Consider the following 15,947-nt stretch of genomic DNA (forward strand, 5'->3'; position numbering starts at 1 on the left):
GGGGGATCGCAGTTCCCCCGGGTGAGGTACGGGGGGGGCACATGACGAAGCCCCGCCCCCCGCTTCCGGCCACCCCGCTTCCGGCCCTCATTCAGCCAGGAGGAGGCAGGAGAAGAGGGAGGGTAAGTTGTTTCCTCCCTGCCTCTCCCCACCCCTGCCTGCCTGGGGCCAGGGAGGGCCTTTGCGGAGCTTCCTTGCACTCCCGCCGGCCTTGCAGGTCTACCGCCAGGCCCCTCATGGGGCTCGGGAGTGGAGCTGCAAGGCCGGCGAGGGCCGGGACCATTGGGGGCGGGGTGGGTGGCCTTATGACACACTTCCGGTGATGTCAGGGGGTGTGGCATATGCTAATGAGTTATGCTAATGAGTTTCCCTAGCTCTTTTTCTACGAAATGACCCCTGATCTGAGGCATGTGAGTATGTCTCTTCTTGGTCTACTCTTCTCCAGGCAAAACACGCCCAGTTCCTTCAACCTTTCCTCAGAAGATTCATCTGCTAGACCACTGACTAATTTTATTTATTTATTTTGATTTGTATCCCCCCCCCTCCCCACAAGCGGGCTCAGGACGGGTGACGACAATGGAAATACAAGTCATCCAAACAATTTAACAATAAATAGTTAAAACAGGTAAAACACTTAAGATGGCAGGTAATATAGTACTCGAGAATATATAAGGTTCCGGCCATACGGAATGATTAAAAACAACCAGGCCATGGAACCAGGAGCGATGATAGATCTCCTTAAAGGTGTTCCGGATCCAAACAGGGGGAAGGGGGGGGGGCTTCAGCAAGGGAGGCCAAATTATTAGCCGCCCGTCGCCTCAACCAAAGGCCTGGTGGAAGAGCTCCGTTTTGCAGGCCCTAAGAAACCTCAATAGGTCTCGCAGGGCCCTGATCTCAGACGGGAGCATGTTGTTCCACCAGACCAGGGCCAGGGCAGAAAAGGCAGACATCATTTGGGCAGAGGGCAACCAGCAAGTGTTGGTCCGCCGAGCGCAGGGCTCTCCGGGGACATATGGGGAGAGACGGTCCCTTAGATATGTCAGTCCCAGGCCGCATAGGGCAGATACGTTGGACTCTTTTGTTACAAGGGCCGGATCCGACATAAATGTCTCTTTGTTGGGCTGGGCCATGTGTGGCATAAAACGTAACACCAGGTACCGAAGCTATAAGCTCCGAGTTGGGGTATCCTCACTGCAAGGCCCCATGGGCTGGGAGGGGGATGCAAAGGAAAACCGATATGGGCAGACTGGAGAACCAGCAGTGCAACAACTGGGCAGACGCTCCCACGCTCCTTGACTGCTGCGGACAAGGCTGTTCTGCTATGCTGAAGCCACAGTCGGAGTGGCTCCTCCCACTCCCCCCCCCCCAGCAGTCTCCTGTTCCCTCCCTTGCACTAGTTGCTCGCAGGCCCCATAAAAGTCCTGGATGGGCCGGCTCCGGCCCCCGGGCCTTATGTTTGACACCCCTGGCATAGGGCTTTAAAAGTCAATGCCAACGACTTGAAACGGATCCGGTATTCGATTAGTAGCCAAGGGCAATATTGCTGCCCTCCCTTGGTACCCATATCCCACCAGTCTTATTTAGTGGGTGTGCCCCCCCCCCATGTTTATGTCTCAAAGATACCAGTGCTCCCCCCCCCCCCGCTGGTGGTTGGACACATCGACCCAGCTGGCCACGAGGCAAAGCCTTTTGGTACTAACCGTCAGAGTCTCCGCTCATGTTGAAATCCATCATCGCATGGCTAAACTTCCCGTCCTCGTTCTGCTTCACTGCCAGTTGTTGAGTCAAGTTCTCCAGTGTCGTTTTGTCCTGGGTGGGGAGAGAAGAGAAGAGAGGGCCCAAAGCAGCCGTTTTACGAACATGCAATGGAACGGCAAAGCCTGTAGGTAATCTGCAAGGTCCCCCAGGGGGAGAGGGATTAGCAAACAGTAACGAAAGCATTCGGAAAAATAAATTTAAAGAGGAAAAACACACGCATATGTGTAATTACATTTTTGGGGGGGGAGGTGTTGTGAGTGGGAAGAATGATGGCCCGCGCATTCACCACCTTCCATTTGAGAAGACAACCGAGGAGCCGATGATGAGCGAACTTCAAGAATGTGTGAAATTCAGACAGGGCTGACCCCCCCCGTCCTGGAGCGCCCCCCCCCCCCGCCCAGCTAGCCTGCTTCGCAGTTGGCTCTTAAGGTTCTTCTGCTTTTGCGCTGCAGGGAAATTCAGCTACATCTTTTCTTTGTCGAGCCCCCAGAACCATCGAAGACATTGGCTTTGCCTGACATGTCGCTCGATACCTTGGAAAGCTTGCGAGAGATAACCGGCTCATCTACAGGAAGTTTAGCACAAGCCAGGGATCTTTTTGACGTTTCCGCTAGTCTTGGCTAACAGGCCGGTCCTCTCACAGAGACCGTCTTGATACTTAAGACTTGCCACACCCACATTTTATTTTGTTCAGTCCTCTATATGGCGCCTAGAAGGAAATTCCTTGCTAAGATTTTGAAGGAGTCCTCAACGGGTGACCTATCGGCAGCACGGTGCCCGCTGACACCTTCCCCGGTATCTGCCGAGTGTTTTTAGGAACTGAATGGGGCCAGGTGGGTTTTTTGCCTTGTAGGGCTTCTGATGGGGCACCAAAGGTCTGATGTGGAGGTTTTCTAACAAGAGGCTTTGACAGCTGCTATCACCACAGCACAGAAATCTTTGTAGAGTTGCCAGCCTCCAGGCGGCGGCTGGAGATCTCCTGGGATTACAATTGATTTCCAGGTGACAGAGATCAGCTCCCCTGGAGAAAATGGCTGCTTTGGAAGGTGGACTCTGTGGCATTATACCCCGCTGAGGTCCCTCCCCTCCCCAAACCCCGCCCTCCTCAGGCTCCACCCCCCAAAATCTCCAAGAATTTCCCAACCCAGAGCTGGCAACCCTAGATCTTTGCCGCACGACTGAAGGTAAGCTCTGTGTATGCAAGACAGTTTTTAAAAATAATGTGTTCATTTTAAAAAAGGCATCCTGTTCAACAGAGCTTCTGCCCTGAAATGCTGAAGTGTTACTATTCGAGTTATGCATGACCTCGCTCCCTGGCTGGCTCCACCCCCATGGCAGCCATTTTGTGGTCGGCTCCACCTCCCGGGACAGCCATTTTGTAATCGCACTCGCTACCCTCGGTCAGAATTGAAGAAGTGGCTGCCTGCTCAAAAAGCTTGTGGGCCCATGGCTTAGGTCCTTCCACAGTGGAGGAGAAATTATTCTTTTATGACTCTGATCAGGATGTCTCCTACAGAGTGCTACAGTTTGCTTGGGCAACTAAGAAAATACAAACCAGACCTGTACTTAAAGGCTGAAGTATATTATTTAACTCAGGGGTCGTTTCGTAGAAAAAGATCCAGGGGAACTCATTAGCATAACTCATTAGCATATGCCACACCCCCTGACATCACCAGAAGTGTGTCATAAGGCCACACCCCCTGACATCACCGGAAGTGTGTCATAAGGCCACACCCCCTGCGCCCAACGGTCCCGGCCGCCGGCGGTGGACTTGCAAGGCCGGCGGGAGTGCAAGGAAGCCCCGCGAAGGCCCTCCCGGAAGCAGGGGGCAGGGCTTCGTCATGTGCCCCGCCCCCCGTACCTCACCCGGGGAAACTGCGCTCCCCGCGATCCCCCCCGAAATGACCTCTGATTTAACTAACTGTATTTTGGTAAAACAAATTTAGAGTAGAGTTCTACTGCTTCAGATCAACATGGCTGACCACCTGGAACTATAGTTTGGCAAGTTTTAAAATGTGTTTTAACCTTGCTTTGATCTACTGTTCATTGTTTATTTTGTTTATATGTTTCTTTTCTTGTTGTTGTTTTTTAACTGTAGTGGCCCTTGGCCTCATACAATAAATGCTTCTTGACTTGAAGAGCCATCAGAATGCCATCTTGGGGATACAAGACTGACATATGCACCAGGAGCAGTGCCTTCTCTGCGGTTGCCCCATTTATTTTATTTTTTAAATTTACTTCATTCTGACCTGCTTTTGTCCTCAATGAGGACCGAAAATGGCTTTTGTCATTCTTGTCTCCTACATGGCAGCATGGTGACTGAAACACGGTTCTCCCAGATCCTTTTCCAACTGTAAATATTACCCAGTGGTGGGTTTCCATTGTGATGGCTTGTTCCACCAAGAAGCACAAGTCTCTTGTTCACTCTCCTCTTTTTGGAGACCAGGTGACAGCTTTCTGAGGAGTGATTCACACATTACAAAGTCCTCCTTGTGGAGGATGTGTCCTGGGTGTTCCAGGTTTCCCAGGTGTTGACTGTAGTGCTCTAACCCAACCTTGGCTGTTAGTTTCCTTTGCAATGTCCCCCCGTACATTAATCACATCCACGTGCATGATAAAATACTGTTTTTAAAAGCTATCTTGAAATTATCATATGACCAAACACATCAAGATTCTTCCTGTGCATGTTTTAGCTCACGCAGACTTGCTGACACTTCTCAAACACCACAGAAAAGTGATCTCCATGCAACCCTCTGTGCAATCACATCTAAAACTGGTGTTTGATCCAGGGCTCTTTTTGTAGGAAAAAGCCCAGCAGGAACTCATTAGCATATTGGGCCACACCCCCTGACAGCACAGCTCATTAGCACATTAGGCCACACCCCCATGTTACCAGAAGTGTGCTCATCCAGCCACACCCCCCTTTTGCTTGTTATTCTGTTTACCTTGTTTGTTGTCAAAACCCAGGGGTTTTTTTTTGGTAGCAGGAACTCTTTTGCATGTTAGGCCACACACCCCTAATATAGCCAACCCGAATGAGTTCCTGCTGTTGGGTGTGGCCTATTATGCTAATAAGTTCCTGCTGGGCGTGGCCAACTCGGGACCCAGCCGGAACTCCGTTCCTGTGTGTTCCTGCCCAAAAATAGCCCTGGTTTGATCCATTCACACATGCTTACTGACGACGTAGGAAGGGGGGGAAGGAGGCCAAAGGACTGGAAGATGCGTTCAACTGTGCATGCTCCAGTTCCGGCATGAAACTTCTAGCTGAACTGAAATTAAGGAGAAGTGAAATCCCACAGTGAAATTCCAGAACTTGGAACAGCATGGGATAAGATCCTGTCACCCTCAATTAATCGTTCCTGCAAAACATTTTCAGATGTGGGACCACTCCTGCGCCGCCAAATCATAATGTGGGAAGGAAAGACAGTCCTGCGTGCTCCCAGTCGCCCGCTGCAACTTTCTCGCGGCTCGCGGCTGCCTCTCTCTGCAGAATACAGATGCGATAAGGGGAGGCAAACGCAAACTCTTGTTTCGGTGACAAGGTGACCCCCTAACCTCCCGCTACTAAAACATGCGGTATAATAAAATAATTCAATTAGCTGCTATGAAAGAGAAAGTTTAGATAATCCTCGGAGGGTGTCACTCTGAAACAGAGCGAAGTCAAAACAGTCAGTCCCGTTTTTGTGGTGCCCCTCTGAGACATGACTTAAGCGAACCCTCAGTCAATCTCCGCGTGGGGGAACGGGAGCGGGCTGGCATGCGGGAGCAGGCCATGGGGCGAGGGAGGTGAGAAAGGAGTCACAAAAAGACTTAATTATAAAACAGCGGAGCAGCAGTCAGCAAGGCTGAAGCAGGCCCGGGCGTTACACTTAACTCACTGCCGCCACAGTGCCAAGGAACAAAACGAGACAGTTAAAGTGTGTGTGGGGGGGGAAGAAAGCAACAAACAAAAGAGAAACAAGAACACCCGGGAGACCAGGAAAGGTTATTTGATTCAAACAAAGGACACGGATAATCCATAAATTAAATAAAGTAAAATCGAGGAAGGGGATGGGCTTTATTCAAGCAAAACCTCTACTAGGAGAAAGGGGGGGGAGGTTACAGGGGATGAAACGGACAGTTTTTTAAAAAAGTCATGATTAATGACCAAGATTTCGGGTCTGTGGCCTGTGCTCTAAGGGGAGGGTCAACTGAGGATGGCTGGAACTTTGCGTTTGAGTGCAATGCTGTTGGGACCGACGGAGGAGACGGGGGAAATGACCCAAACGGAAAAGCTCCTGTCATGTAAGGAGCAATGCAGCAATGCCACGTACTTGTGGACAGATAAAGCTGCCTTCTACTGAATCGGACCATCGGGTCCATCAAGGTCAGTATTGCCTACTCAGACTGGCAGCAGCTCTCCGGGGTCTTAGGCAGAGGTCTTTCACATCATCTACGGCCAGATCCTTTACTGGGCATGCCGGGGATTAAACCTGGGACCTTCTGCATGCCGAGCAGATTCTCTACCACAGAGTCATGGCCCTTCCCCAGTTTGGTCGGTCCTTAATTATCGGGGAGAAACCTAACCTTTATTTCAGATAAGTGAACAAGATTTGAGTCCAGTAGTACCTTAAAGACCAGTAAGATTTACTTGGGTATAAGCTTGGGACAGTCAAAGCTCCCTTCATCTTTGACTCTTGAAAGCTACACGCTGTAAGTCTTATTGACCTTCATGGTGCTACTCCGCGGTCATTTCGTAGAAAAAGAGGTGCAGGAGCTCATTAGCATAACTCATTAGCATAACTTATTTGCATATGCCACACACCCTGACATCACCAGAAGTGTGTCAGAAGGCAACACCCACTGCTCAGGCTCCACTGGACTGTTTTGGATTGCTAGCTATTCGGGGGGGGGGGGGGATGCACAGATCCTCATGCTCCTCGTGGCCCGGGGCTGCTGGGAGCAGGGGGTGGGGCTTGTTGCATGTGCCCGCCCCCTGGGCTCTTTACTGCCGGAGCTCCGCTCCTGTGCGCTCCTGCAGGAAATGACCCCTGGTGCTACTGGACTCCAGCCTTGCTCTTCTCCCAGAGACCAACACAGCTACCCACCTGAAGCTATCTTCAGATAAATGCAATTTCTTTTTTCCCCTGTAATGAATGGAGAGAGCCAGTTTGGTGTAGTGGTAGTGGGGGACATCCCCACTCCAAGCCCCACCCGCAAGAACATTTGCTGGCAGCCACCCCTCCCCCTAACCTCCTGCAAGATTTAAAGGGCCCGCAGATCAGGTGGAGAGCCCTTTAAATCTTGCAGGAGGGGAGGGAGAGGGACGGCCACCGGCTGCATAACTGAACTCCAAGTGGCAATGCTGCTTGGAGTTCAGGAACTTGGGGCCAGTCCCCGCCGCCTAGATGCACCTAAAGGGTCCATTTAAGTGCTTCCAGCCAGTGGAGACTGGCCCCGCGTACCTGCAGCCCCCCCTTGCAAAATTTAAAGGGTCTTCCACCTCTCAGGGAGCTGCGGTGGCTCAAGTGGTTAAGACGCTGAACTGCAGGCTGTGGAAGGTCGGTAGTTCAGCAGTTCGAGACCCAAGTGTGCCGCATGACGGAGTGAGCTCCTGTCTCTAGTTCCAGCTCCTGCCAACCTAGCTGTTCGAAAAGCAAGAAATTGCAAGTAGATAAATAGGTACCACTTTGGTGGGAAGGTAACAGCATTCCGTGCACCTTGGTGTTTAGTCACGCCGGCCACATGGCCACGGAAACGTCTTTGGACAGCGCTGGGTCTTCGGCTTTGAAACGGAGATGAGCACCGCAACCCTAGAGTCGGATTCGACTGGCTTTCGGGCAAGGGAACCTTTACCTTTTTTACCACCTGTCAGTTGGAGGTCCTTTAAATCTCTCACCTACCTCACAGGCAATGCTCCCTCTAAGCGGTGGAGTCTTGAGAGCAAAAATTCTACTTTGTGAGCTGCGGGCATTGAAGTTGTCAGCGAGCGATTTGGCTGCTGCATAAATTAGTTTGCTCTGGAGCCATCCCTTCCTAAGCTAAGACAAAAATGTGTGAGCCGGAGGCTAAAAAACTGTGAGCTAGCTCACACTAACTCAGCTTAGAGGGAACACTGCTCACAGGGTGTCTGTTGTGGGGAGGGGGAGGGGAAGGAGACTGTAAGCCACACTTCAGGTAGTAAAGGGCCGGGTATAAATCCAATCTCCTCCTCCTCCTCCTCCTCCTCCTCGTGTGCATTGGGAGTTCACGTGTCTGCAATGGGTACAAATGTTTTGTGGAACCTAATGTCTCTTCTGCTTAGGCACTTTCACGGTAATTCCGATCAGCTAGCAGGTGCCTTCTCAGAAGTCCTAACATTTCCCCCGCAAGGAGATGCTGGCAAGGGGTTTTCCTTTCAGGAGCCCACACGGGTCGGGCTTTGTAAATATTTCCCTCGCCTGTTTATCTGACTTCGATCGAGAGAGAGAAAAAGTAAGACACCCTGTCTTTCCTGAATGCTCATATAGTGTTCTCCTTTTGGTGCTGATTACAGTCTTCTCTTGAATGCCTTCCCCCCCCTGCATTCATTATTTACCAGGCAGGCTTTAATTGCCTGCCCACACTCCTTTGGGTACATTTATTTAGAAATATCTAAATAAGAATCTCATTATGTTAAAAAAAAATAGTGTTTTTTAAAAATGTGAACCCGGCCCTCCGCCGAGGCGTTTACCAAGCCGAAAGGCTTCCTGGGGAGAAAAAGAAACAGTGTGCCAGCATTCCCCTGGTGATGGTCCTGCCCCATCTCTTCTCAGTGGGCCCGGCGGGTCTATACTGGTGGCACCGATCGTGCTCGCTGAGGATTTCGGTGATCCCTGAATCCAATGCTTCAAAAGGGCACCTAGCGGCATTGATGCGGAGTGAAAAACAAGACCCACGGCTTAGTTTTTTGAAGAGAAGGAAAAACGAGGTGGGTGGCCGGGTACCACCCCCAGGACGACACACTTCGCAAGAGGGGATTTCAGCTGTGCGAGGAGTCGTCCGTGGCGTCACGCGGCCAACAAAGCAAAGGGACACCGTTTCCCGCGCGTGCCCACTCACAGATGAACTGAAAGACACTGATACAGGGGGAACCCACCTCCCTCCTGCGAGAATCTATTCAGCGGCTCCAAATTGGACGGTGCAACGGTTTCAGGTTTGCACATCAAGACGCGTCCATTAATCATGGCTGATGGCATGGAATGCAGCCAGTTAATCAAACATGTTAACGCTCATAACCGCCCAGGATGAAGCATAGGCCTGGATGCCATGATTGGCAAGGGAAGACAGTTCAGGTCCAGCTGGATGTTTGGTATGCATCACTGGTGTGGTGTAGTGGGTAGAGGTTTGGACTAGGATGCGGGACACTCCCAAGTTCAAATCCCCACTCTGGCATACAGTTTCTTTGGGTGATCTTTGGCCCATCTTTCTCTCTGATCTCCTTACTTCTCTCACAGGGTTTTTGAGGATGGAAGGAAGCATCAGGGATGGTCCCTGGAGAAATGCACTAGCAGAAGAAGAAGAGGAGGAGAAGGAGGAGGAGAAGGAGGAGGAAGAAGAAATTATTGGATTTATACCCCACCCTTCTCTCAGAGTCTCAGAGCATCTTACAATCTCCTTCCCTTCCTCTCCCCACAACAGACACCTTGTGAGGTTGGTGGGGCTGAGAGAGCTCTTTGCAGAACTGCTCTTGAGAGAACTCTGAGAGAACTTGTGACTACTGACCCAAGGTCACACCAGCAGCTGCATCTGAAGGAGTGGGGAATCAAACCCGGTTCTCCAGATTACAGTCCGCCGCTCTTAACCACTACACCAAACAGTGAAACAGTGTGAGGCCATTTAAGGTTATGGATGAGCGAGTTCCCTCTGGCTAAGTTCCAGAATGGCTTCTTCGGCCTTTCTGTTCACCACTTGAGAATTTCTTGGGGGTTTGGGTGGTGGAGGAATTTATCCAAAAATATATACTGAATTTGAATACTGAATTTGAATATTCTACGTTGCTAGTCAATATGATGTTCTGTATGCAATTAGTTGAATTCCGCAGTCTTCCACTGTTCCCTGAGATGGTATGAACTTGTATGGAGGAGACAAGAGGCACAAAACGCTGGCTTCAGGAGACCGATCGCTGCTGCCCAGCTTGTGCAACCAGTGCCTCTGTGCATTCTGGCATTGCCTCTGGCGGGAGAGTCGAAGCCCGTTGCACAAATAAATAGATATTAAATGATTCATTTTTGCAGGCAGTCAAATGAGCAGAATGAAAAACAAGCAAACCCGCAATCAGGTTTAATTGACGATGTGTTAACGCCAGTGAGCGGACAGATCGAATTTGGCAGAGAAATTCGGCCACGGAGGATTTCGTGAGCCTCCCCAGCCAAAGGCGCCACCGACATAATCCATCCGTGGGTGGATTCGTTCTATGGAGCCCTCAGATCTAGCTGGACGGAAACTTTTTTGTTGCTGCCTTTGAAAGCCCCTAGATAATCTTCCTAGACAAATTCATCTTGGAAGTGCATTTTGGACAGAATCTGGTGACTAGGCCACATCTCATTGGCTTCACCCACTGAGCTAAAACAAGAATTCTTCAGATTGCAAGAAGCCAGTGGTTTGGTTCAGATGTCGCATAAAACCATGGTTTAATTCAACTAACGATGCTTACTGTGATTGTCCAAATGTGGGCCACTCCACTAACTATGGCTAGTCAAGGTCCATCAGACCAGGCTCTGAAAACATGATAGAAGAAGAAGAGTTGGTTTTTATACCCTGCTTTTCTCTACCCGAAGGATTTTCAAAGTGGCTTACAACAGCCTTCCCTTCCTTCTCCCCACAACAGGCACCTTGTGAGGCAGGTGGGGCTGAGAGAGTTCTGAGCAGTGTTCCCTCTAAGCTGAGTAAGTGTGAGCTAGCTCACAGTCTGTTCGCTTCCAGCTCACACATTTTTGTCTTAGCTCAGGAAGGACGGCTCCAGAGCAGGCTAATTTATGCAGCAGCCAAATCACTCGCTCACAGCTTTAATGCCAGCAGCTCACAAAGTATAATCTTTGCTCACAAGACTCCACAGCTTAGAGGGGGCACTGGTTCTGAGGGAACTGTGACTGGCCCAAGGTCACCCAGCAGGCTTCATGGGGAGGAGGAGTGGGGAATTGAACCCAGTTCTCCAGATTAGAGGCCGCCACACTTAACCACTATACTATGCTGGTAGGCAGTTTATCCATTAACCACAGTCTTAACTATGGATTTGTATGGCTTATGTCACATGGACATTGTGGCTTAATTTTTTTTTCAGGTGCCACCTTCACACACTCCCTGAATACCACAGAAGACTGGCCAGAGAGAAGGTGATGAAACCAGCGGGTTAGATCCAGATTATTATTATTTTTGCTCATGAAAGGCACCTCTGTTGGTGCAAAAGAATGGTTCCCACCCAGCCCGTAGCTATAGTGGGGCTAGTAGGGGCTCCGCCCCTTCCTTAAAGGGCCAGCCATCTTCCTTAAAGGGCCCCCTGCTTCTTCCCAAAAGCATTTAATTGGATCCTTTAAATGCTTTTGAGAAGACATGGGGATGGTGCGCGCCCCTCTCCCTCCCCTCCTGCAAGATTTATAGGGCCCTCCAGCTGATCATGCTCCCTACTGATCAGCTGAAGGGTCCTTTAAATCTTGCGGGAGGGAGGAGGAGGAGGAGGAGGAGGAGGAGGAGGAGGAGAAGAAGAAGAAGAAGAAGAAGAAGAAGAGGAGGAGGAGGAGACTGGATTTATACCCCACCCTTCACTACCCAAGGGAGTCTCAAAGCGGCTTACAGACTCCTTTCCCTTCCCCTCCCCACAACAGACACCCTGTGAGGTAGGTGGGGCTGAGAGAGCTCTTGACAGAAACTGTTCTTTTTTCAAGGACAACTCTTATCAGAACTATGGCTTGCCCAAGGTCATCCAGCAGGTGCAAGTGGAGGAGTGGGGAATCAAACCCCGGTTCTCCCAGATTAGAAGAAGGAGAAGGGCACGTGCCACCCCCTTCATTATGGCAAATAATGGCAGCCCCACCAGCTCCACCAGAAAAAAAAACTTGCCCCCAAAGCCACAAAGTCCTGGCTACAGGTCTGGTTCCCACTCATCCTCCAACTGCAGCCTACTCATCTCTCCAAAATTCTGCTTCGGGGGACCCTCAAGAGCGGCATGAAAAGTAAATCGGGGGTCTCCAGATGGAAGCTGGACTCGACAGACATTACTCCATCCCTTCTGTTAGTGGACCATTTAGTCCAGATCCAACCCAGCATCTTCCCTAGGCGCCTAGGATGCGAATGATCACCCGTGAGCTGAATCCAGTTTTTACAACTAACCACAGTTGACGTAAACCATGGTTTTGTGTTAATAATCAAAATGCCAGGTTCCAGATGGGAGTTTTGCCTTCCATGTTTGGTTGCAGACGAAAGCAGAACAGCAGGATAAAAATCGATGATCCGTTTTACGCTCGGCACCATTCTGATCAGTAAGACCTTGCCAGCATGCCACAGCCAGCGGAACACATATAGCCAGGGGTTGATTCATGCTAATACCCTGCGCGTATATAGCCTTTCTCATATAGAATTGTGTTGTAATACTAGGAAGGCAACAACGATTATCCTCGTACTCCCAAAGGATGAGATTAAGGTTTGCCAAAGTCTACCGGGTGAGCACGTCATGGCAGGGGTCACATTTGAACCCCTGACCGCCAGGATCACAGCTCATTCTCTTAGCCACGATGCTCAAGAGTTCTCAACCTCCAGGTGGGGCCTGGAGATCCCCTGGAATTGCAACTGAGCTCCACGTTATGGACATCAGTTCCCCTGGAAATTATGTATGGCATTATCATAGAGTCACAGATTCACAGAGTTGGAAGGGGCCATACATGCCACCTAGTCCTGTTCAATGCCGGATCAGCCTAGACCAGCATCTCTGACAAGTGTTTGCCCAGCTGCTGCTTCAAGACTGCCAGGGAAGGGGAGCCCACCACCTTCCGAGGCACCTGATCCCACTGTGACACAACTCCGTCAAAAAGTTTTCCCTAATATCCAGCTGGTACCTTCCCATCCACAATTTAAACCCATTCTTGTGAGTCCTATGCTTTGTCAACGGGAACAGCTCCATGCCCTCCTCTAAGGGACAGCCCTTCAGATACTCCAAGAGAGCAATCATGCCCCCCACCCAACCTCCTCTTCTCCAGACTGAACATTCCCAAGCCCCACAGCCTTTCCCAACAGGGTTTGGTCTCCAACTCCCTCCCCAAACCACCCTTCCAAGGCTACACCCCCAGTTCCCCAGGAATTTCCCAAGCTGGACTTGGAAACCCAAACTGTGCTACATGAGTTCCCAGCAAACAAGCATTTCTTAGTGGTTATTTAGCAATGGCCATTCCAGTCTCTGGAAAGATGGCTGCATGTTATAGCCTAATCTTGTCAGATTGCAGAAGCTATGCAGGGTCAGTACTCGGAAGGGAGACCACCAAGGAAAGTTCTGCAGAGGGAAGCAATGGCGAACAACCACCTCTTCTTCTCACTTGCCTTGAAAGCCCCTCGCTGGGGTCACCACAGGTCAGTTGTGACTTGACCGAACTTTTTCCAATTTCTGCTGGTTTGACCACATCTGAGTAACGGCCTCCAAACAGATTTCAAAAATCTAAACTTAACTGTTGCACTGATGGAACAGTCAAAGACTGGATCCTGTCTTCCACAACCATATAGAGTATAAAGACACCAACCCTCCTGTAACGAGTTGACTATTCTTCCTCTGACAGAAATGAAATTACCACCCACAATATTTCTCTAGTCCATGTGCTACCAGACTTGAATCTAACTAGTCTATTGCAAACTGACACTATGAAATGTCTCCCTTCCTGTTTTTAAGTGGCTTGTTTTTATGGTAACCGGTAGACGAACTATCATGCTAGATCAATACATTTCTTGCTAGATAAGCATGTCCTTGTGCCCTATGACCCCCTACCTGGACACTAAAATAGTTCCAGTGTGCACCTCATCACCAAGAAGAAGAAGATGATGATGAAGAAGAAGAAGAGGAGGAGGAGGAGGAGGAGGAGATTGGATTTATACCCTGCCCTTCATTACCTGGAGGAGTCTCAGAGCGGCTTACAATCTCCTTCCCCTCCCCCTCCCCACCCTGTGGGGTAGGTGGGGCTGAGACAACTCTCTCAAGAACTGCTCTTTCCAGAATAGGTCTGAGAGAACTTGTGACTGACCCAAGGTCACACCAGCAGCTGCATGTGGAGGAGTGGGAAATCAAACCCAGTTCTCCCAGATTAGAGTCCGCGCTCCTAACCACTACACCAAACTGGCTCCTAGGGGATGTAACCCTTGACAGCTACTAATCACATGGAATTGATCAAACCTGAAAGACTCTGTACCAGCACTGCACACATTTGGAGGTCAGCGATGATGGAGAGGAGCCTCCAGTTCTATTAGATCAAACCATACGGGAAGTGTCCTCCAAACCACACAGCTGCCACGTGGAGCGTTGCCACAGAGAAGTGATTTCCAGCAGCCTCTGCGCAGAGACCGAACATTCGAAATCTGACTCTCCTTTCCGGTGGAATTCACTGGAGGCACACACAAGTACTTGAGCCTAACTGGGTGATGGAACAAGATTCAAGTGCACGGAGGGGCCTCCCCCTCTTTTCCCTTGTAATACTCTGCAACGGAGTTCGGCCAAGCGAACACCAGGCCGACAGTGGCATTCGTCCTGCTGAGATGCCCACTTGGCTGGTGTCCTCCTTGGCAAAATCCGAGTGAGCCATGAACTCCATTTGGGCCGCCTTTGCCAAAAAAGCTCTTCTCCAACTGCACAACTCAAGGTTAAAATTTCATTTTAGCTTCTCGCCCTTAATATGGAGCCCTCCCCCCTCCCCTCACCACGCAGACAAGAATACATTTCATTCACATTTGTTTTGCTCACGGAGTGGTTTTTTTTTTTAAACACTCGTGGGGATCCGAGCCAGCCCAGGGTGCCAAGAAGCGCGGGCTTCAGCACATTTCCCCAACCTCATGTTCTGCTCTGCCTTGTGCCAAATGTGGCGAGAGACTGAGCTCAGAAGAAGAGGGGAGGAGGAACCCGAGCGGCCTGGCAAAGCCGAACTCCCAGCATCTGCAAATCAATCTATGTTAACCAGTTCTGGCCTCACTTGGAGGGCCAGGAACGGGAGAAGACAGGTAATCATTGGCTGTGGTACCTCACCCCTAGGAGGACATATATTGCTGTTTTACATCGAGTCACACCATTGATCCCACAGCTCAACATTGTCTCAGTATCTTTTCTTAGGCAGAGAAAGGTCTGTCCTGATCTGCTCTCTGAGGAGAAAAGCGACATGTTATGGTGGCCTCAGGTCCAACCCCTGGGCACTGATGCCATTTTTGAAGGAAATGTAGCGGTTTAAAAATTGCCACAAAGGCAGGTGCACCAGGCGACCCCCCCCCACTGCACCTTTTCAAATGCTGGAATCCGGCTGTTTCTGCACTTGAAAAGAAGAAGAAGAAGAAGAAGAGATTGGATTTATACCCCGCCCTTCACTACCCAGAGGAGTCTCAGAGCGGCTTACAAACTCCTTTCCCTTGTCCTCCCCACAACAGACACCCTGTGAGGTAGGTGGGGCTGAGAGAGCTCTGAAGGAAACGGCTCTTTTTCAAGAACAGCTGTGCCAGAACTATGGCTTCCCCAAGGTCATCCAGCCAGGTGCAAGTGGAGGAGTGGGGAATCAAACCCGGTTCTCCCAGATTAAAGTCTGCACACTTAACCCCTACATCAAACTGGTGTAGTAGTTAAGTCCTCCCACAAGGGAGGACAAGATTGCCTGGTGTCACTGCAGACAGCTATATTTTCCTCTAAAATGGTGTCGGTGGCCACTGGTTGAACTTGCGACCACCACAACATGTAGTTTGGCTCTGACACATAGTCTAAACAATTTACCATGTTCCCAATCGTGAGGTGATTTCTGATGGGAGCACTTGCCCTGTGTCTGATTGTTGCAAATACTGTGTGGCATGAAGGATTAAACAAAACAAAAAAACCTCACACCCCTTTTCCCTTGAGTTCTAAAGAACTTATGGGATAAGTCATTGCAAGATTCCTAAAGGAAGTTATAGAAGCCAGTACTTTGAAAGGAGCCCAATAAACAAATAGTTAAATGGCCATTCTTTCAGATGGTTTGGAATCAGAA

At 50.1% G+C, this 15,947-nt stretch overlaps 1 protein-coding gene across 1 annotated transcript in view; it reads right to left on the reverse strand.

The window, feature by feature from the left end:
- Positions 1-15,947, reverse strand: part of SOX5 (SRY-box 5) — a 587,891-nt gene that overhangs the window by 26,699 nt on the left and 545,245 nt on the right. Inside the window, exon 12 of the mRNA XM_015412682.1 lies at positions 1,701-1,809. Within this exon, the coding sequence (XP_015268168.1) occupies positions 1,701-1,809 (109 nt within the window). The remainder of the gene's footprint in view (positions 1-1,700; positions 1,810-15,947) is intronic.

Source organism: Gekko japonicus, unplaced genomic scaffold, assembly GCF_001447785.1.
Source record: "Gekko japonicus isolate JY-2015 unplaced genomic scaffold, Gekko_japonicus_V1.1 scaffold482, whole genome shotgun sequence".
Lineage (NCBI taxonomy): Eukaryota > Metazoa > Chordata > Lepidosauria > Squamata > Gekkonidae > Gekko > Gekko japonicus.